The 16,863-nt window shown below is 44.8% G+C and overlaps 1 protein-coding gene across 1 annotated transcript in view; it reads right to left on the reverse strand.

Moving 5' to 3' along the window:
- Positions 1 to 2,767: 2,767 nt before the first annotated feature.
- LOC120305046 (carnitine O-acetyltransferase-like) overlaps positions 2,768 to 16,863 on the reverse strand; it is a 53,617-nt gene continuing 39,521 nt past the window's right edge. Inside the window, exons 8-14 of the mRNA XM_039336353.1 lie at positions 14,727 to 14,828; positions 14,233 to 14,255; positions 11,701 to 11,823; positions 9,554 to 9,689; positions 6,283 to 6,345; positions 4,453 to 4,590; positions 2,768 to 3,286 (exon numbers count right to left, since the gene is read on the reverse strand). Coding sequence (XP_039192287.1) covers positions 3,062 to 3,286; positions 4,453 to 4,590; positions 6,283 to 6,345; positions 9,554 to 9,689; positions 11,701 to 11,823; positions 14,233 to 14,255; positions 14,727 to 14,828 — 810 coding nt within the window. The 3' untranslated portion in view covers positions 2,768 to 3,061. The remainder of the gene's footprint in view (positions 3,287 to 4,452; positions 4,591 to 6,282; positions 6,346 to 9,553; positions 9,690 to 11,700; positions 11,824 to 14,232; positions 14,256 to 14,726; positions 14,829 to 16,863) is intronic.

A 16,863-nucleotide genomic window follows, 5' to 3' on the forward strand; every position in this document is an offset into this window, starting at 1 on the left:
TCTCCTTGATCAGTTTCCATCCGTTGCTTCTTGTCCTGCCTTCAGGCACCTTGGAGAATAGCTTGACTCCCTCTTCTTTGTGGCAGCCCCTGAGATATTGGAACACTGCTATATCATGTCCCCCCTCGTCCTTCTGTTCATTAAACTCGACATACCCAATTCCAGCAACCATTCTTTATATGCTTTAGTCTCCAGTCCCCTAATCATCTTTGCTGCTCTTCTCTGTACTCTTTCTAGAGTCTCAGCATCTTTTTTACATCGTGGTGACCAAAACTGGATGCAGTATTCCAAGTGTGGCCTTACCAAGGCATTGTAAAGTGGTATTAATACTTCACGTGATCTTGATTCTATCCCTCTGTTAATGCAGCCCAGCACTGTGTTGGCCTTTTTGGCAGCTGCAGCACACTGCTGGCTCATATTTAAGTGATTGTCCACTAGGACTCTGAGATCCCTCTCACAGTTACTACTATTGAGCAAGGGACCCCCTATATTATACCTGTACATTTGGTTTTTCTTGCCTAAATGTAGAACCTTACTTTTTTCATCATCTCAAACTGAAAATCAAGATCCCACTCGGAACCCCAAATTATTTATAAGGGAGGTGCAAGAGAAAATATAAGAGAAAAAGAGTGCTTCAAAATAGAGCAAATGAAGAACAAATGGATGTTTTGTCTGATAAAAAAGCCAATTGCTTTTCAATTAAGCCAATGCTTCCCAAAGTAGGATACATTACTCTTAACTTGGATAAAAATGGATTTTTCTTTGGGTAACGACACACAAACCCATTACCCAATCACAACGGGGACGTTTAAAGATTGTCATTCAGTATATTTTGTATATATGTACACATGTATACAGGTGGTCCTTGATTTACAACAGTTCATTTAGTGATCAGAGTTATAATGACAGTGAAAAAATTGGCTTGTGACCATTTTTCACTTACGACCGTTGTAGCATCCCCATGGTCACATGATCAAAATTCAGATCTGTTCATATTCATGACCTTTGTGGTATCCCAAAGTCAGGTGATCCCTCTTTGCGACCTTCTGACAAGCAAAGCCAGATTCACTTAACAACTTATCAACTGCAGGGATTCACTTAACAACCGATGCAAGAAAAGTTGTGAAATGGGGCAAAATCCACTAAACAGATGTTTCAATTAACAGAAATTTTGGGTTCAGTTGTGGTTGTAAGTTGAGAACTACCTGTATTTGAAAATACTAAAGTATTCCTCTTAAGGGGAAAATCCATGAACTTACCAATGGTAATTGAAATGACAAGAAGATCACTCAGTGATATTGTTCTGTATATTACAATATAGATCAGGGGTAGGCAACCTTGGCTCTTTTATGACTCGTGGACTTCAACTCCCAGAATTCCTGAGCTAGCATGGCTCAGCTTGGAAACCCCTCCCTTTCCCCTCAGCATGGCTGTCTCAGGAATTCTGGGAGTTGAAGTCCACAAGTCATAAAAGAGCCAAGGCTGCCTACCCGATATAGATGGTCCTCGCGTTTCAACCATTCATTCAGCGACTGTTTGAAGATATGACAGTGCTGAAAGGACTTTGGACCGGTCCTCCAAGTCTGATAAAGTTTTCTGATAAGTGCTTTTGGATAATGAAGGGAAAAGTTTAGGAAAGCACTGAGTTAAGCAATCTTGCAGGAAGAAATTCAAGTAATGCACAGACATCCCACTTTAATGAATTTGCTAATGAATGACAGCTGGAGTTTTCCTTCTTCGGTTTTCTGCAATCGATCACACACCCACCCCTTTACCACCATTGATTTTCCCAGCATTAAATCTGAAATAAAATGAAATGTGAATGGAAATCTTTCTTCTGGGATCTTGCAATCCTGATTAGAAACTTGACAATATGATCGACTTTTTTTTTTTTTTTTTAAAGCAGAGCTACATTGACAGAATGGAAGATGCCACAAGCCACTTCAGGCATTGCTCCTCACATCATCCCATTGTAATCCTGCAAAGTTTTAAGGATCCCTTTTATATACAGATTAGAGATGAACTGTGATGCCTTTGTTTCTTGTCAAACTTCATCCCAATGAAAGCAATTTCTTTTAAGGGGTGGAAGACCCAGAAATCAATTCATTGTTTCAGGTCTTCCTATCACAAACCTTTGAGAACACCTGGGGAAAAGCATGTAACACAGGGGATCTAGGTAGCGTGCAAAACCACACATGCCCCACAATCCATGGAATTTTTTTTCTCAAGAGCCAGTTCCTGGTGCCCAAAAGGTTGGGAATCACAGATGTAAGGTACAATGTAATCATGAATCAGAATCTAGAACTAAGGAGAAATTTCCTGACAGAACAATTAATCAGTGGAACAACCTGCCACCAGAAGCTGTGAATGCTTCAACACTGGAAGTTTTTAATGAGAGACTGGACAGCCATTTGTCTGTAATGGTATAGGACAGGGGTAGGCAACCTTGGCTCTTTTATGACTCGTGGACTTCAACTCCCAGAATTCCTGAGCCAGCCATGTTGGCTCAGGAATTCTGGGAGTTGAAATCCACGAGTCATAAAAGAGCCAAGGTTGCCTACCTCTGGTATAGGGTTTCCTGCCTGAGCAGGGGGTTGGACTAGATGACCTCCAAGGTCCCTTCCAACTTTATTATTATTATTATTAATCATACTTCACTACAGTATAAATGCCAGTTGGAATGGACCAGCATCTCAGTCATTTTTTTTTTTTTAAAAAAAAGTCACTGATCTAAAAAAGAAATTAAGTCAGGAGTTTTCCTGTGGCATTTGTGTTTTGAATTTCTTTATTCTGGAAATAAATTAGACCTGATCTTGCATTTAGAAGATGTATATATATGTATATATTTATATCAAGACAGCCATTTTCCCACAAATCCTGCTAGGGCTGGCAAAGGACATTACGGATTAGGAATGCTGGAAGATGCTGCATCCCAAATTTTGGCCCAAAGGAAAGGCAAGGAAGAGATTGGGGATTTCTCAAAGATAGGGTCATCTGTTGGCCAAACTAGAGAGATGCCTTCGGTCATGTTGGAAGTCTGAAGTGAAGTTCAAAATATTTTTCAAAGTCTTTCAGGCTGGCCCTCTCCAAAGTTCCCCAACAAGGCCCTCACATCAGCCAGGGCGTCCTGGATGTTTTTGGCAAAGTAAGTGGCATTGGTTTCCTCACAGCAGTTGAAAGCAGTGATAGCAAAATTAATATGGGAAGGCAAAGGGTTGTAGCAAACAGCGTAGCCGTCAGGCACGAGGGGCCCGTAACACATGAGGCAGTCCGTGCGGGAAGCGACCTGAAAGACAAAAGAAACTGGGATCAAAAAAAACCCCCCAAAAACATCTGAATACAAGACCCCTGGTGGCGCAGTGGTTAGAATGCAGTATTGCAGGCTAACTCTGCCCACGGCCAGCGGTTCGATCCTGACTGGCTCAAGGTTGACTCAGCCTTCCATCCTTCTGAGGTTGGTAAAATGAGGACCCAGATTGTTGGGGACAATATGCAAATAATGCTTACATTGTAAAACACCCAGAGAGTTCTGTAAAGCACTATGGGGTGGTACATAAGCCTAAATGCTATTGCTATGACTGTGTTCTTGGCTGGGATTTTTTTTTTAAAAAGCTACTGGAGGTAGGAACTACATTCAGATGAACTCCAAAATCATCTTCCTTTCCCAGCACAATTCTCTCAAGGGAAGAGAATGGGAAGAGGGGAAAGAACTTGCTAAGTTTCTTGAAGGGAAAGGGGAAAAATCATGTTGCAGGTCCCTGGGGGAAGGATAAGGCACAGTCAAGGTGCCATCACCGAAAAGGTCCTGTTCTGTGTATCCATAGTGCTAAGAGGTAAAATGGTCACAGAGATCCTATGGGAATACAAAACAAGAACAACATTATGATGCTTATGAAGAACACATTTTGGTGCAAAAATTTAGAGCAGGAAGAGTGGGGAACATAGGAGGAAGGAGGTGTATTGAATATTTTTGCTGCCTTGAGTTATTTGCAAAAATAATAAAGGTAGGATATAAATAAATAAATGATAGTCCTCGTTTAGTGACTGCAATTGGTTCCGATGACTCAATCATTAAGTAAAATAGTTGCTAAGTGAAGATGTGACACACAAACACACAGAGAGAGAAATGCACAAAGATCCTTGGTTGCTGCCATCTCATTCAAATCAAATTCCAATCTCCTGGCCTAAGCAAGGAATCTCTTCCTGAGCTGTTTTTCTCAGCAGCCTTGTCTCACAACTTCTGCCTGAAACTGACCAGACCTCAATCAGTTTCACACTGGCTTTTGTTGTAGGAAAATGAATCTTTTATTAGCATTTATTATCACTGTATTTGCCAATGATTGCTATCCGAGACAGTCACTAAACAGGGATTACCTGTACGGAGAATATCATATACCCGAGTACTACAGGGATATAGCAAAGAAGTACAAATTTGGAGCTGGCTATCTGTACCTGTCCTGTGGAGAGTTTCCAGTACGAAGCCATGGTATAGGAAATATCCATAAAAAGCTCGGGCACATGGAAACCATCCGCTATGGCCTCCATTTTCAGCCCAAGCAAATGGCAGTCGATGCCTTGCCCATCCAGAGCCTGCAAGACATTACAGAAAATCAGCTATCACTGGAAAGTGGTTTGAACTCATTTGCTCAACACACTAAATTAGTGGTCTACAAACTTGGCAACTTTAAGATTTAAGGATTTCAACTCCCAGAATCCTCTAGCCAACATAGCTGTCTAGGGAATTTTGGAAGTTGAAATCCATGTCTCACCATTGCAAAAAGTTGGGAAACACTGCTCTAAACTAGTAAATAACTATTTCATTAATAAATAAATAAAACTCCCATTGTTTGTTCCATTTTCCTTGCCAAAAATACTGCTAAAGAAGGTGACATTCCAAAATTATTTCTGTAGAACAGGGCCAACTCTGAAGATTTGAGAGCCAGCAATTCATATCGGTGAGCCGGGATTGTGTGGTGGTTAAAGGTGTTGGGCTAAAAATGGGGAAACTTTAAATTCTAGTCTTGGCTTATGCATGAAATAAGGCAGAGGTCCCCAACCTTTCGGGCACCAGGGATCGGTTCTGTGGAGAGAGGTTTTTCCACAGCCAGAGAGTGTGTGGTTTTATGTGCTGCCTGAATCTCGCGGATGGGGCTTTGCTTGTTTGTGTGGCCGGGTTGCTGGCATGCTGCAGCCCGGTACTGGTCCACGGACCGGGGACCCCTGAAATAAGGGACGAGGTGGCTCTGCAGTTAGGACACCGAGTCTTAGACCAGTGGTGGCGAACCTATGGCACGGGTGCCAGAGGCGGCACTCGGTGCCCTCTCTGTGGGCACACGTGCCGTTGCCCCAGCCTCGCCTCCCCCCACAACCCCCTCCTCTCCAGTAGCCCCCCTGAAGGAGAGTCGCCTCCGAGCGTGGCCCACGTGGAGCAGCGCAGCCAAGGACATGGCAGCCAGGCAGCATAGACAAAACTCTGTCCTCACAACCCATCATGCAGTTGATGCTGCAGGGCGTGGGCAGAGGATGTGGCTGACATAGCGCTGCTAGGCTGCCTGGGCGATATGCGGCGGCCCTTGGAGGCGGTGAATGGTCCTGTGGGCAGGTGGGACAGGGGATGGGGGGGCAGAACGGCAGCAGGGCAGGGGGGGTGGAGCAGGGGCGGGGCCAGTTTTTGGGCATTCGGTCTCTAAAAGTTCGCCATCACTGTCTTAGACTGTTAAAGATCTATAGCTTGGCAGTTCAAGACCTGAGTGCTGCGAGACAGAGTGAGCTCCCATCACTTGTCCCAGCTCCTGCCAGCCTAGCAGTTCGAAAGTGTGCATATGCGAGTAGATGAATAGGTACCACATATATAAGCACATGGGAAAGTAACAGCACTTCTTGTTTTGCCATAAGTTTTGTGCCGCAGTCTGATGTTATGCTAGCCACATGACCGTGGAAATGCCTTCGGACAGTGCTGCCCCTTTGGCTTCAGAAACAGAGATGAGCACCGTCCCTAAAGTCGGTTACAACTAGAAGGGTAAAAAAACCCAGAGAGGGAAACCTTATGTGTGAAACCAACTGGTTGACTTCAGGCCAGTCACTTTTTCTCGTCTGTAAGAAGCCAGCAATGGCAAACCATTTTTGAAAATGTTGGCAAGAAAAACGTTGGCAACTTTTAAGGCTAACTTGAAGACATTAAATATATATATATATATATATGTCTTCAAGTTAATGTCTTAATGTCTTCAAGTTAGCCTATATATATATTCCTACCAAACCACGCTACAGGGAGATAGTTACCTGCTCCGTGAGGGTGCTGTGGAACTCAGCTGCTTCTTTCAGGAGAGATAATCTTTCAGGGGCCTAGTGAAAGAAAAAGAGACGTGGATTTTAGATACCAGAAGACACAAAAACGTTCAAACCATACATATTAAAAGTCTCACTGCTAACATGCAGGTAGTCCTCACCTTATGACCACAATGGAGGCCGACATTTCTGTTGCTAAGTGAGACGTTTGTCAACTGAGTTCTGCCCCATTTCCTGCCGCAGTTGTTAACTGAATCACTGGAGCTGATAAGTTAGTAACCGGTTGTTATGTGAATCTGGTTCCCCCCATCGACTTTGCTTGTCAGATGATCACAAAAGGTGACACGTGACCTGCAGCAACAGTCCTAAATATGAACCAGTCCTACATGTTAAAAATGGTCATAAGCCACTTTTTTTCAGTGCCATTGTAACTTTGAATGGTCACTAAATGAACTGTTGTAAGTGGAGGACTACCTGTGTTTAGAGAAATCTAATTGTTGACATGAGTAGGGGTAGTCCTTGACTTATGGCCGGTTTAACGACCGTTATGATGAACGTCTCCAGGGCGAGTTATGATCAAAATTCAAAGTTCTGATGGCTGCCGCCACCACCACCACCCTGCGGTCACATAATGTGATCACATTTTGGGCACTGAACAACCAATCCACATTTATGGCCATTTACAGCATCCTGTAATCATGGAACCGTGATTTACAACATTCTTTTTTTTTTTTTTGCCAGAAAAGGTTGTTTAGTTCTGGTTTCCGGCAAAAAACCCCAACCTTTTCAGACAACAGATTTGCTTAATGACTTCTGTGTTCACTTAACAACTGCTGCATTTATTTAATGATCACAAAGAAGTTCATAAAAACAAACACAATCACATGGTGACCCAATTAACAACCAGCATGACTTATAACCCTAATTCTGGGTTCAATTATGGCAGTGGTTCTCAACCTTTTTAATGCCGCGACCCCCAACCAGTCGTAAGTCGAGGATTACTCAACTGGTTGTAAGTTGAGGACTACTCAACTGGTGCAGCACCGTTTGCAGAATGGGACTTTTGGCGGGCTCAGGGCAGAGACAGCCTGGACAATTCCTATTGGCTTTTGAAAGCCAATAGAATTAGACTCTATTCAAGAGAGTCTATTCTATCGGCTTTCAAAAGCTAATAGAATAAAAGGGAGTAGCACACTAAGGAAAGGGGGAAAAAAAATGGCGGATTGCGTTGTTTGGCGACCACCGTGAAATGGTCATTCGATCCCAAATGGGGTCCCGACCCACAGGTTGAGAACCACTGAATTATGGTCTTAAGTCAAGGATTACCTGTGTTCTTAATTTCAGCTGCATGGAAAAGAGATTTTCATAGGTAACAGTAGCCTTTCCTACTTGTCCCAATGACCAAGGTCAGAACAAGGCCAAGACTTCTTGAAGAAAAAAAACGGACCCCTCCACATACAGAAACTAACAGGATTGGCAGAACCAAATTCCACCCCACAAGAAATAATCCAGAAATGCATCTGAAGGCCCTCAAATACCCTGAGCGAACAAGGTAGACTGTCTTTCAATAATTGGGGTACCATTCCTTGCCTGGAACGATCCTTCATTCTACTCAATCACATGAGGACAAGAACCAACCTAGAACTGAGGAGAAATTTCCTGACAGTGAGAACAATTAATCAGTGGAACGACTTGCCTCCAGACATTATGGGTGCTTCAACACTGGTGGTTTTTAAGAAGACACTGGACAACCATTTGTCTGGAGTGGTGTAGGGTTTCCTGCCTGAGCAGGGGGTTGGACTACCAGACCACCAAGGTCCTTTCCAACTCTGTTATTCTGCTTCGAATAAAATAAATGAATGAGTCCCCCAGAGAGCTTCTGTGGTTTAGAGGGGAATGAGAACCCAGATCTCCTCACTTTTAGTCTAGCACTTTCACCAACTGATGCCCTAAGCCAGGGGTAGGCAACCTTGGCTCTTTTATGACTCGTGGACTTCAACTCCCAGAATTCCTGAGCCAGCATGGCTCACCTTGGAAACCTCTCCCTTTCCCCTCAGCATGGCTGGCTCAGGAATTCTGGGAGTTGAAGTCCACGAGTCATAAAAAGAGCCAAGGTTGCCTACCCCTGCCCTAAGCACAGCTCAACCATGGTGACCCTCAACAGAAGCAAAACTCTTTGACACCATCAGCCAGAAACAAACATGGCCAACAGCTGCAAACCAAAGTTTTACATTCCAAAGAAGCATTTTGAACAAGGCAGATTAAAAGCTGAAGGCTGCTCCCAAAACAATTGGCTCCAATTTGTCTGAAATGGTATAAGGCAGGGGTAGGCAACCTCGGCTCTTTTATGACTCACAGATCCTGGTATAGGGTCTCCTGCTTGAGCAGGGGGTTGGACTAGAAGACCTCCAAAGTCCCTTCCAATTCTGTTATTCTGTTATCATATGGGGAGTTGTGGCTTTTCCATCTCTGAAAGTTTTTTTTGTTGTTGTTTTTTAAAAAGCTGGGTTGTCACTTCTCAAAAATGGTTTAACCAGCTTGCCTGCAGTTGCAGAAGCTTGGACAGGATGATCCCTGTGATTCTTCCAGCTCCACAATTCTATCCTTCTAGGAATTATCATTGGAAGCACAAGACACTTAACTCAATTACTATGAACCTCTTTTTGGAGAGATAACTGAATATGTGCTGGACCAGTATGTAACCATATTGCCAGAGCATATACTTGAGAACTGTGTTATTGTGTTTAGCATTTACAGGGTTAAAAGCTGTTTCCTTAAGAGATGGCTTATGGGTAATGTAGTTTTAGCTGTTAATGTTATAGCTTATCTAGTTAAGTGGGAGGAGTTCGAAGTTTATGACTGTACTTCCTGGCTTTGTGCCATTGTATCTTCTCTCTGTATGGGTCCCGGCCGCCAGGCCAGAAGCTCCATGCCAACATGTAATTTTACGCAGGATGGAAGAATCCATTATTTCTTTACCTATGGAAACGAACAATATCTTCTGCAAAGTAAGTCTCTGCTAAGGATTCCTGATAATAAATATTGTTTTAAAATTGTTGTCATTGAGTTTATGCTGTCCAGACCAGAACTACAAGGCATCTTAGTTCATGGTTCCGGAATAGAATACTAACCAAGAGAACCGAGTGCAGAGCTCAAGCACTCTCTCTCAGCAAGCCTACTTCAAGATCCTGGGGGGACTTGATGAAGTGGGTTATCACCACAACCTTAAAAAAGAAAAAAGATACCAAGTTGGAAAGCTGAATACCTGGCACTTCTCATCAGCCATTGCCTGGGCAAAAGCCAGCACGGCCGAGGTAGCAGAGCGTATGATTTCTGACCGGCCCTGATGGAAGCGACGAAGCGAGGCTGACTCTGCGGTGGGACACAATTGCCCGTGTGCTCTAGGAGAGGGAAAGAGGTCGATTGTAATACACACTCTGTGTGTACTGCCAGAGTTATACCTTGTTGGTGAGAAACCCTACACAGACAACTCAAAAGTGCTTTTTCAGGAGGGAACTGGATTTCTCTCTCTCTCTCTCTCTCTCTCTCTTTGAAGACATTTCGCTTCTCATCCAAGAAGCTTCCTCAGCTCTGACTGGATGGTGAGGAATGGAAGGATTTATACTCCTTGCAGACAGCTGGTCATTTGCATTCCTTTAGAGCAGTGGTTCTCAACCCGTGGGTCAGGACCCCATTTGGGGTCGGACGACCATTTCACGGGGGTCGCCAAACAACGCAGTCTGCCATTTTTTCCCCCCTTTTCCTTAGCTGTGCTACTCCCTTTTATTCTATTGGCTTTTGAAAGCCAATAGAATAGACTCCCTTGAATAGAGTCTAATTCTATTGGCTTTCAAAAGCCAATGGGAATTATCCAGGCTGTCTCTGCCCTGCTGAGCCCGCCAAAAGTCCCATTCTGCAAACGGTGCTGCCCCAGTTGAGTAGTCCTCGACTTACGACCGGTTGAGTAGTCCTCGACCTACGACCGGTTGGGGGTCGCAGCATTAAAAAGGTTGAGAACCACTGATTTAGAGAGTCGGTGATGCCACCTGGAGGCTTATCTGTGTCATCCACATTTTGGAGAGTCCACATTTTGGACAGAGAGGACCGTTGGTTTGAAAGAGGGTTCAAAGAGGCCATCTGTGTCAAAATTGAACAGACTTCTCTCAACAGAGGGGGAGGGATACGACGTCATCTATCTTCAATCTATAACACAGTCCTTTCAGCAGTTCCAAGAAGGCTCCACACCCATTTGCTACTCAGCTGACCCCTGAGGACACTCTCTAAAAAAGGGGTGTCAAACTGCCAGCCCGCAGACCGAATGCATCATCTGGAAGCTGTGCCCAACCCCATTGCTGGCAATGGCAAAACCGTCCCGATACATTGTGTGACGTCGTGAGTTTGACATGTCTGCTCTAAAAGAAAGCAGCTATCTGTGAGGAATATACATCTTTCCATTCTCCACCATCCAGTCAGAGCAGAAGAAGCTTCTTGGATGAGAAGCGAAACGTCTTCAAAGAGAAAAAAAAAAAAGTCCAGTTGCCTCGTGAAAAAGCACCTTTGGGACAACTATGACCTGGATGACTGAGAATCTCCAGACACCTACATGGACAAAAGCAGATCCCTCTCCTGCTTAATTTAGTTATCACTAGCTTGGTCACCAACCTGTGGCTTTCCTTACATCAGTGGTTCCCAATCTTTTTTATGCCCCACGCTCCTAGGTAATGTTTGGTTTTACAGGTAGTCCTTGACTTACAACCACAATGGAGCCCCCAAAATTCTGTCGCTAAGCGAGACAGTTGTTAAGCAAGTTTTGCTCCATCTTTCGACCCTTTCCTGCCACAACTGTCAAGTGAACCCCTACAATGGTTAAGTTAGTGACACAGTTGTTAAGCGGCTTCCCCACTGACTTTGCTCTTCAGGAGGTCGCAAAGGGTGATCCCGTGACCCTTGGGACACTGCAATCGCCGTAAGCATGAGTCAGTTATCAAGCATTCGAATTTTGGTCCCCGTGATCATGGGGGATGCTGCAACGGCCGTTAAGTGTGAAAATAAGTCAGGTGTCAAGTTTTTCACTTTCACTGTAAATGTAACTTTGAAAAATCACTAAATGGGTTGTGGTAAGTCGAGGACTACATGTATTTTATTTAAAATGTTTATTAGCTGCTGATCTTTGAACCAACTCTGGGTGGCTCCCAATCAAAACGTTCGCACCTCTATAAAAGGAACTTACTTTTGGCTCGTCTCTAAAGGACACAAAGCCCCCCCTCTCTCTCTCTCTCACACACACACACACACAAACCAAAAATCCACCTGCAAACCATCTGCATCTAAAAAAACCCTGTTTCAAGGTTGCGGACCCTACCCTCATCCTCCCACTTCTCTAAGCATCCCTCCAAGCACCTGCCAGCTCACCTGTAATACGCCAACTGCAGCACTACCTGGACGACCGAGTCAGGACTCAAGCTTTGGCTTTTGAGGAACTCCTTTCCAAAGCCGTCATAGGTGAAACAGCGGATGTCCAGGTCACTGATCAGGCTGAACAGAGAAAGAGAGAGGCTCAGAGCTCAGGCCATGTTTGCAGATGCAGTGCCAGATGTAGAGAAACCATCCTCTGCTGCGGGCCTCGATGGGATACTTATGGCATCATCCTCTCCCAAGGCCTGCCCACCCACCATCCTCCCTGTGTCAACTGTCCAGTTGGCATTCCCAGAAAAGGAAACTCCTGGGATATGACTTGGCCAAGAGTATAATACTTTACTGAATGTTTACACTGGCATAGAAGATAGCAAAACCAGCTCTGCTGTTTTCACTCGGAGGCTTTCTTAGTTAAACGAGGGACTTCCCTATCCACTGGGTGTTTACACTGTCCAATAGTAATATTTCTTCTTGTTATGGGAACAGTCCACTTCTCCTTCATCCATGGCCTTGGCTTTCGGCTGCCTAGACACCATCCCTCCCCACCTTTGCATTCCATTGTCAAGATATGAGCAAAACATCTAGGTCAGTGGTTCTCAACCTTTTTAATGCCGCGACCCCCAACCGGTCGTGAGTCGAGGACTACTCAACCGGTCGTTAAGTCGAGGACTACTCAACTGCTGCAGCAGTGTTTGCAGAATCGGACTTTTGGCGGGCTCAGCAGGGCAGAGACAGCCTGGACAATTCCTATTGGCTTTTGAAAGCCAATAGAATTAGACTTTATTCAAGGGAGTCTATTCTATTGGCTTTCAAAAGCCAATAGAATAAAAGGGAGTAGCACAGCTAAGGAAAAGGGGGAAAAAATGGCGGACTGCATTGTTTGGCGACCCCCGTGAAATGGTCGTTCGACCCCAAATGGGGTCCCGACCCACAGGTTGAGAACCACTGATCTAGGTGAATCAGTCTTGACACCTTGCCCCATAGACTTTTTACATTTGTTTGACATTACAGTATTTTAATGAAAAGCAACCAAAGAGGGAAGTCTGCAGCCACAAAATGAAACACCATCAAATTAGGTGTTTAACTCTTTTGGGAGATAGGGTCACCTGTCTAGAAAAAAAACCAAAGGCTATGTTTGGAAAGGCAGAAGAAAAGAGAAGAGGATGACCAGCAAGATGGATGGACTCTAGAGTGGCGATGGAGGCACTATAGCAGTGGTGGCGAACCTAGGGCATGCATGCCAGAGGCAGCACTCAGAACCCTCTCTGTGGGCACGCACGCCATGCCCCGGAGATGGCAATTGTTCCTCTTCAACCAGCTGCCCGCTAACTCACCAAGGTCCCATGTGGCCGGATGCATCCCAGCACGGTTGGTTTCTCTCCCTCCCCCATCCCATCCCTCCTGACCTCACATGCTCTCCTTTTCCCGGGCACGACCCACTGCATGGCCTCCTCAGCTCTTGGCTGGCCATCCAGCTCAGAGGCGGCTTCTCTGAACTGCTGGTGGTGGACTGCAGAGCCCCAGGGTGCGCTGTTCGAGGGGCCGGCAGGCTGTGGCTACTGATGGACCCTGTCGGCCCCCATGCGCTCACTGGCCTCTGTATGTGGGGGCCGATGGTGTCAGGCAGCAGCTGCCCTGGCCCCTACCTCACCTTGCTCTGTGCCCACTGACCCACCTGCCAGAGAACCCCTGGATCTCCCCCAACCCTGCCCGGCCCCCACAGGCGTCCCTCCCCACGAGCAACATCAAGATGACCACGCCTACTTTGGCCAATCCACCCAGTCTGCCATGACTACCACAGCCACGCCTACCCAGTGGGCCACGCCCACCTGGCAGCCGGTGATACATAAGTGGGTTTTGGGTTGCAGTTTGGGCACTCAGTCTCTAAAAGTTTCGCCACCACTGCCCTATAGGAAGAGCTGAAGGACCTGACTGGGGGCAGTTCATTATGAAAAAAAAAATATTTATCTATATAACTGATAAGAATCAACAATGACTTAATGGCACATAATCAATCAAATAATAATAATAAAATGTTCCAGAAGGAAGAAATAAAGGGATCAGGTATACCATGACTTACGACCATAACTGAGCCTAAAATTTCTGTTGCCAAGTGAAACATTTAAGTGAATTTTGCCCCATTTTACAACCTTTCTTGCCGCAGTTAAGTGAATCACTGCAGTTGTTAAGTTACTAACAGGGTTGTTAAGTGAATCTGGCTTCCCCATTGACTTTGCTTGTCAGAAAGTCAGAAAAGGTGATCAGGTGCCCCAGGACACTGAGACCGTCATAAATATGAGTCAGTTACTAAGTTTCTGAATTTTTATCGTATGACCATAGGGATGCTGCAGCGGTCATAAGTTTGAAAAAGTCTTAAATCACTTCTCTTAGTGCTGTCGGAACCTTGAACGGTCACTAAATGAACCGTTTGTAAGTCGAGGACTACCTGCATTTTCCACCCCTCCAGTGGGACTGACAAGGTGTGTTACCGAAACAGGCCATCCCGGAGCACACGCCCTGCTTACTCACACATCCAGGTTCTGCTTTGCACGCTGGGGAGGGAAGAAAGGGAGAAAAGATGCATTATATTTAAATTTTTTAATGTTTTTGTTTTTAATAATGACTTTTTCTATTTTTATAACGATTAAAGTTTTTATATGTGCTTCTGCCGATTGTTGTACAATGCCCAGAGTCGCTCCTTGTGACTAATATAAATATATATTTAAATGTGATTAATAAAACTCACACACACACACACCCCTAATTAAAATATATTCTGTGTTATATGAAAACAACCATCCCTCTAACCAGGTTCATACCGTGCACTAAGCCCTAACGTGGCTTGTTTCATTCTGCCATGCATTGATGAGGGGAATGTGGTCTCCCTTGTAACTGGCTATTTAGTTCAGAGATGCATCTCGAGGACTAGAGTCTTAAGAAATACTTTTTGTAGCATTAGTTTGAAATCTGCCCACGGGAGTCCAATCAGGTTACCCCCCCCCACATGCCCCACCAGGACATTACCAATAGTCAAGAACGTAGTCAATGACGGTGGCAATCAGTGGCCCCTCAGCAATGGCTTGTTCATAAAGGACCCCACAGGTGCCATCTTCTCCGATAATGAACTGAAGGCCAGGGAAAAAGAACGAGTGGAAAGAAGAAACAGAAATGGTTTATTAGGCACCGAGATTATAATATTAAAAAGCTGGTTTCAGCTAGAGGAGGTGTCCCCCACTATTGGGCCATGGCCAGTTTGAAAGTAGGCCGCACCGGCCCACTGCTTGCACAGGCCAGTTCCCCTCCCCCCCCAATGAGGCTGCTAAGCCATAAGGTTGGGGAGCTCTGAGCTAGAGGATTCTCTCAAGTCTTTTTTTATTTTGGATTATGAAAAGCAGAATAAAATAACATATATTCCCAAATACAATTTTTAAATGTATTCCTTGCTTATCAGTTTTTGCCTGCATACAGCCTAAGTTACTGTGTGTTAGTAGCCATGTAGCTTTCTTAAATTAAAAAAAAGCATGTAATAGTAATAGTAGTTAAGTTGGAAGGGACCTTGAAGGTCATCTAGTCCAACCCCCTGCTCAGGCAGGAAACCCTACACCATTTCAGACAAATGGCTGTCCAGTCTCTTCATAAAAACTTCCAGTGTTGGAGCATTTACTGCTTCTGGAGGCAGGCTGTTCCACTGATTAATTGTTCTCACTGTCAGGAAGTTTCTCCTTAGTTCTAGGTTGCTTCTCTCCTTGATGAGTTTCCACCCGTTGCTTCTTGTCCTGCCTTCAGGTGCTTTGGAAAATAGCTTAATTCCCTCTTCTTTATGGCAGCCCCTGAGATATTGGAATACTGCTATCATGTCCCCCCTTGTCCTTCTCTTCGTTAAACTAGACATACCCAATTCTAGCAACCGTTCCTTATATGTTTTAGCCTCCAGTCCCCCAATCATCTTTGTTAAATAAGAGTTCAGCACAGCACACAGGCCTAGCCTTATTCTGTTCGTATCAAAAATCTAAATGCTTACATTTTAATCTAGGATTTGGCTTGCAGCTGTCCCGTCTCTTTAAAAAACAATTCTAAAAATGATCAAAATGATTATGATGTAACCAAAACTCGGAAGCTTTTTGAGATGCTTCCTTCTTAAATCTCATATGTAATGGCACAATATTCATTACCCTAGCCCAGGGGTAGGCAATCTTGGCTCTTTTATGACTCGTGGACTTCAACTCCCAGAATTCCTGAGCCAGCGTGGCTCAGCTTGGAAACCGCTCCCTTTCCCCTCAGCATGGCTGGCTCAGGAATTCTGGGAGTTGAAGTCCACGAGTCATAAAAGAGCCAAGGTTGCCTACCCCTCCCCTAGCCTGATTACCTAGGTAGGACATAGAATAATAAGAGCTAAGGGACCTCGGAGTCAACCCTCTGCTCAGGCAGGAGACCTGATATCATTTCAGACAAATGAGTGTCCAACCTGTTTTTGAAAGCCTTCAGTGATGGAGCACCCACAACCTCTGAAGGCAAATTATTCCATTAGTTAATTGCTTTCACCGTTAGGAAATTTTTCCTTATTTATAGGTTGCTTCTCTGCTTGGTTAGTTTCCAACCATTGTTTCTTGTCTGCAAGAAACAGTGCTTTAGAAAATAGTTCGACCCCATCGTCTTTGTAGGAGTCCCTCAAATATTGGAATAGTGCTATCAGGTCCCCCTTAATCCTTCTTTCCAATAGACTAGAACAGGGGTAGGCAATCTTGGCTCTTTTATGACTCGTGGACTTCGACTTCCAGAATTCCTGAGCCATCTGGCTCAGGAATTCTGGGAGTCGAAGTCCACGGGTCATAAAAGAGCCAAGGTTGCCTACCCCTGGACTAGACATACCCAATTCCTATAACTGTTTTTCCTACATTTTAGCTTCCAGCTCCCTAATCAGTTTTGTTGCTCTTCTCCGCACTCTTTCCAGAGTCTCGACATGTTTTTTGACCAGAGTGGTGACCAGAGTGTGGTCTTACTAAGGCTTTGTAAAGCGGTACTAGAACTTCACATGATCTTGATTCTGTCCCTCTATTGATGCAGCCTAGGACTGTGTTGGCCTTTTTGGCAGCTGCAGCACACTGCTGGCTCATATTTAAGTGATTGTCCACTAGGACTCCGAGATTCCTCTCACAGTTA

Source organism: Crotalus tigris, unplaced genomic scaffold (assembly GCF_016545835.1).
Source record: "Crotalus tigris isolate CLP2741 ecotype Arizona unplaced genomic scaffold, ASM1654583v1 scf7180000017666.379230911805:20528666, whole genome shotgun sequence".
Lineage (NCBI taxonomy): Eukaryota > Metazoa > Chordata > Lepidosauria > Squamata > Viperidae > Crotalus > Crotalus tigris.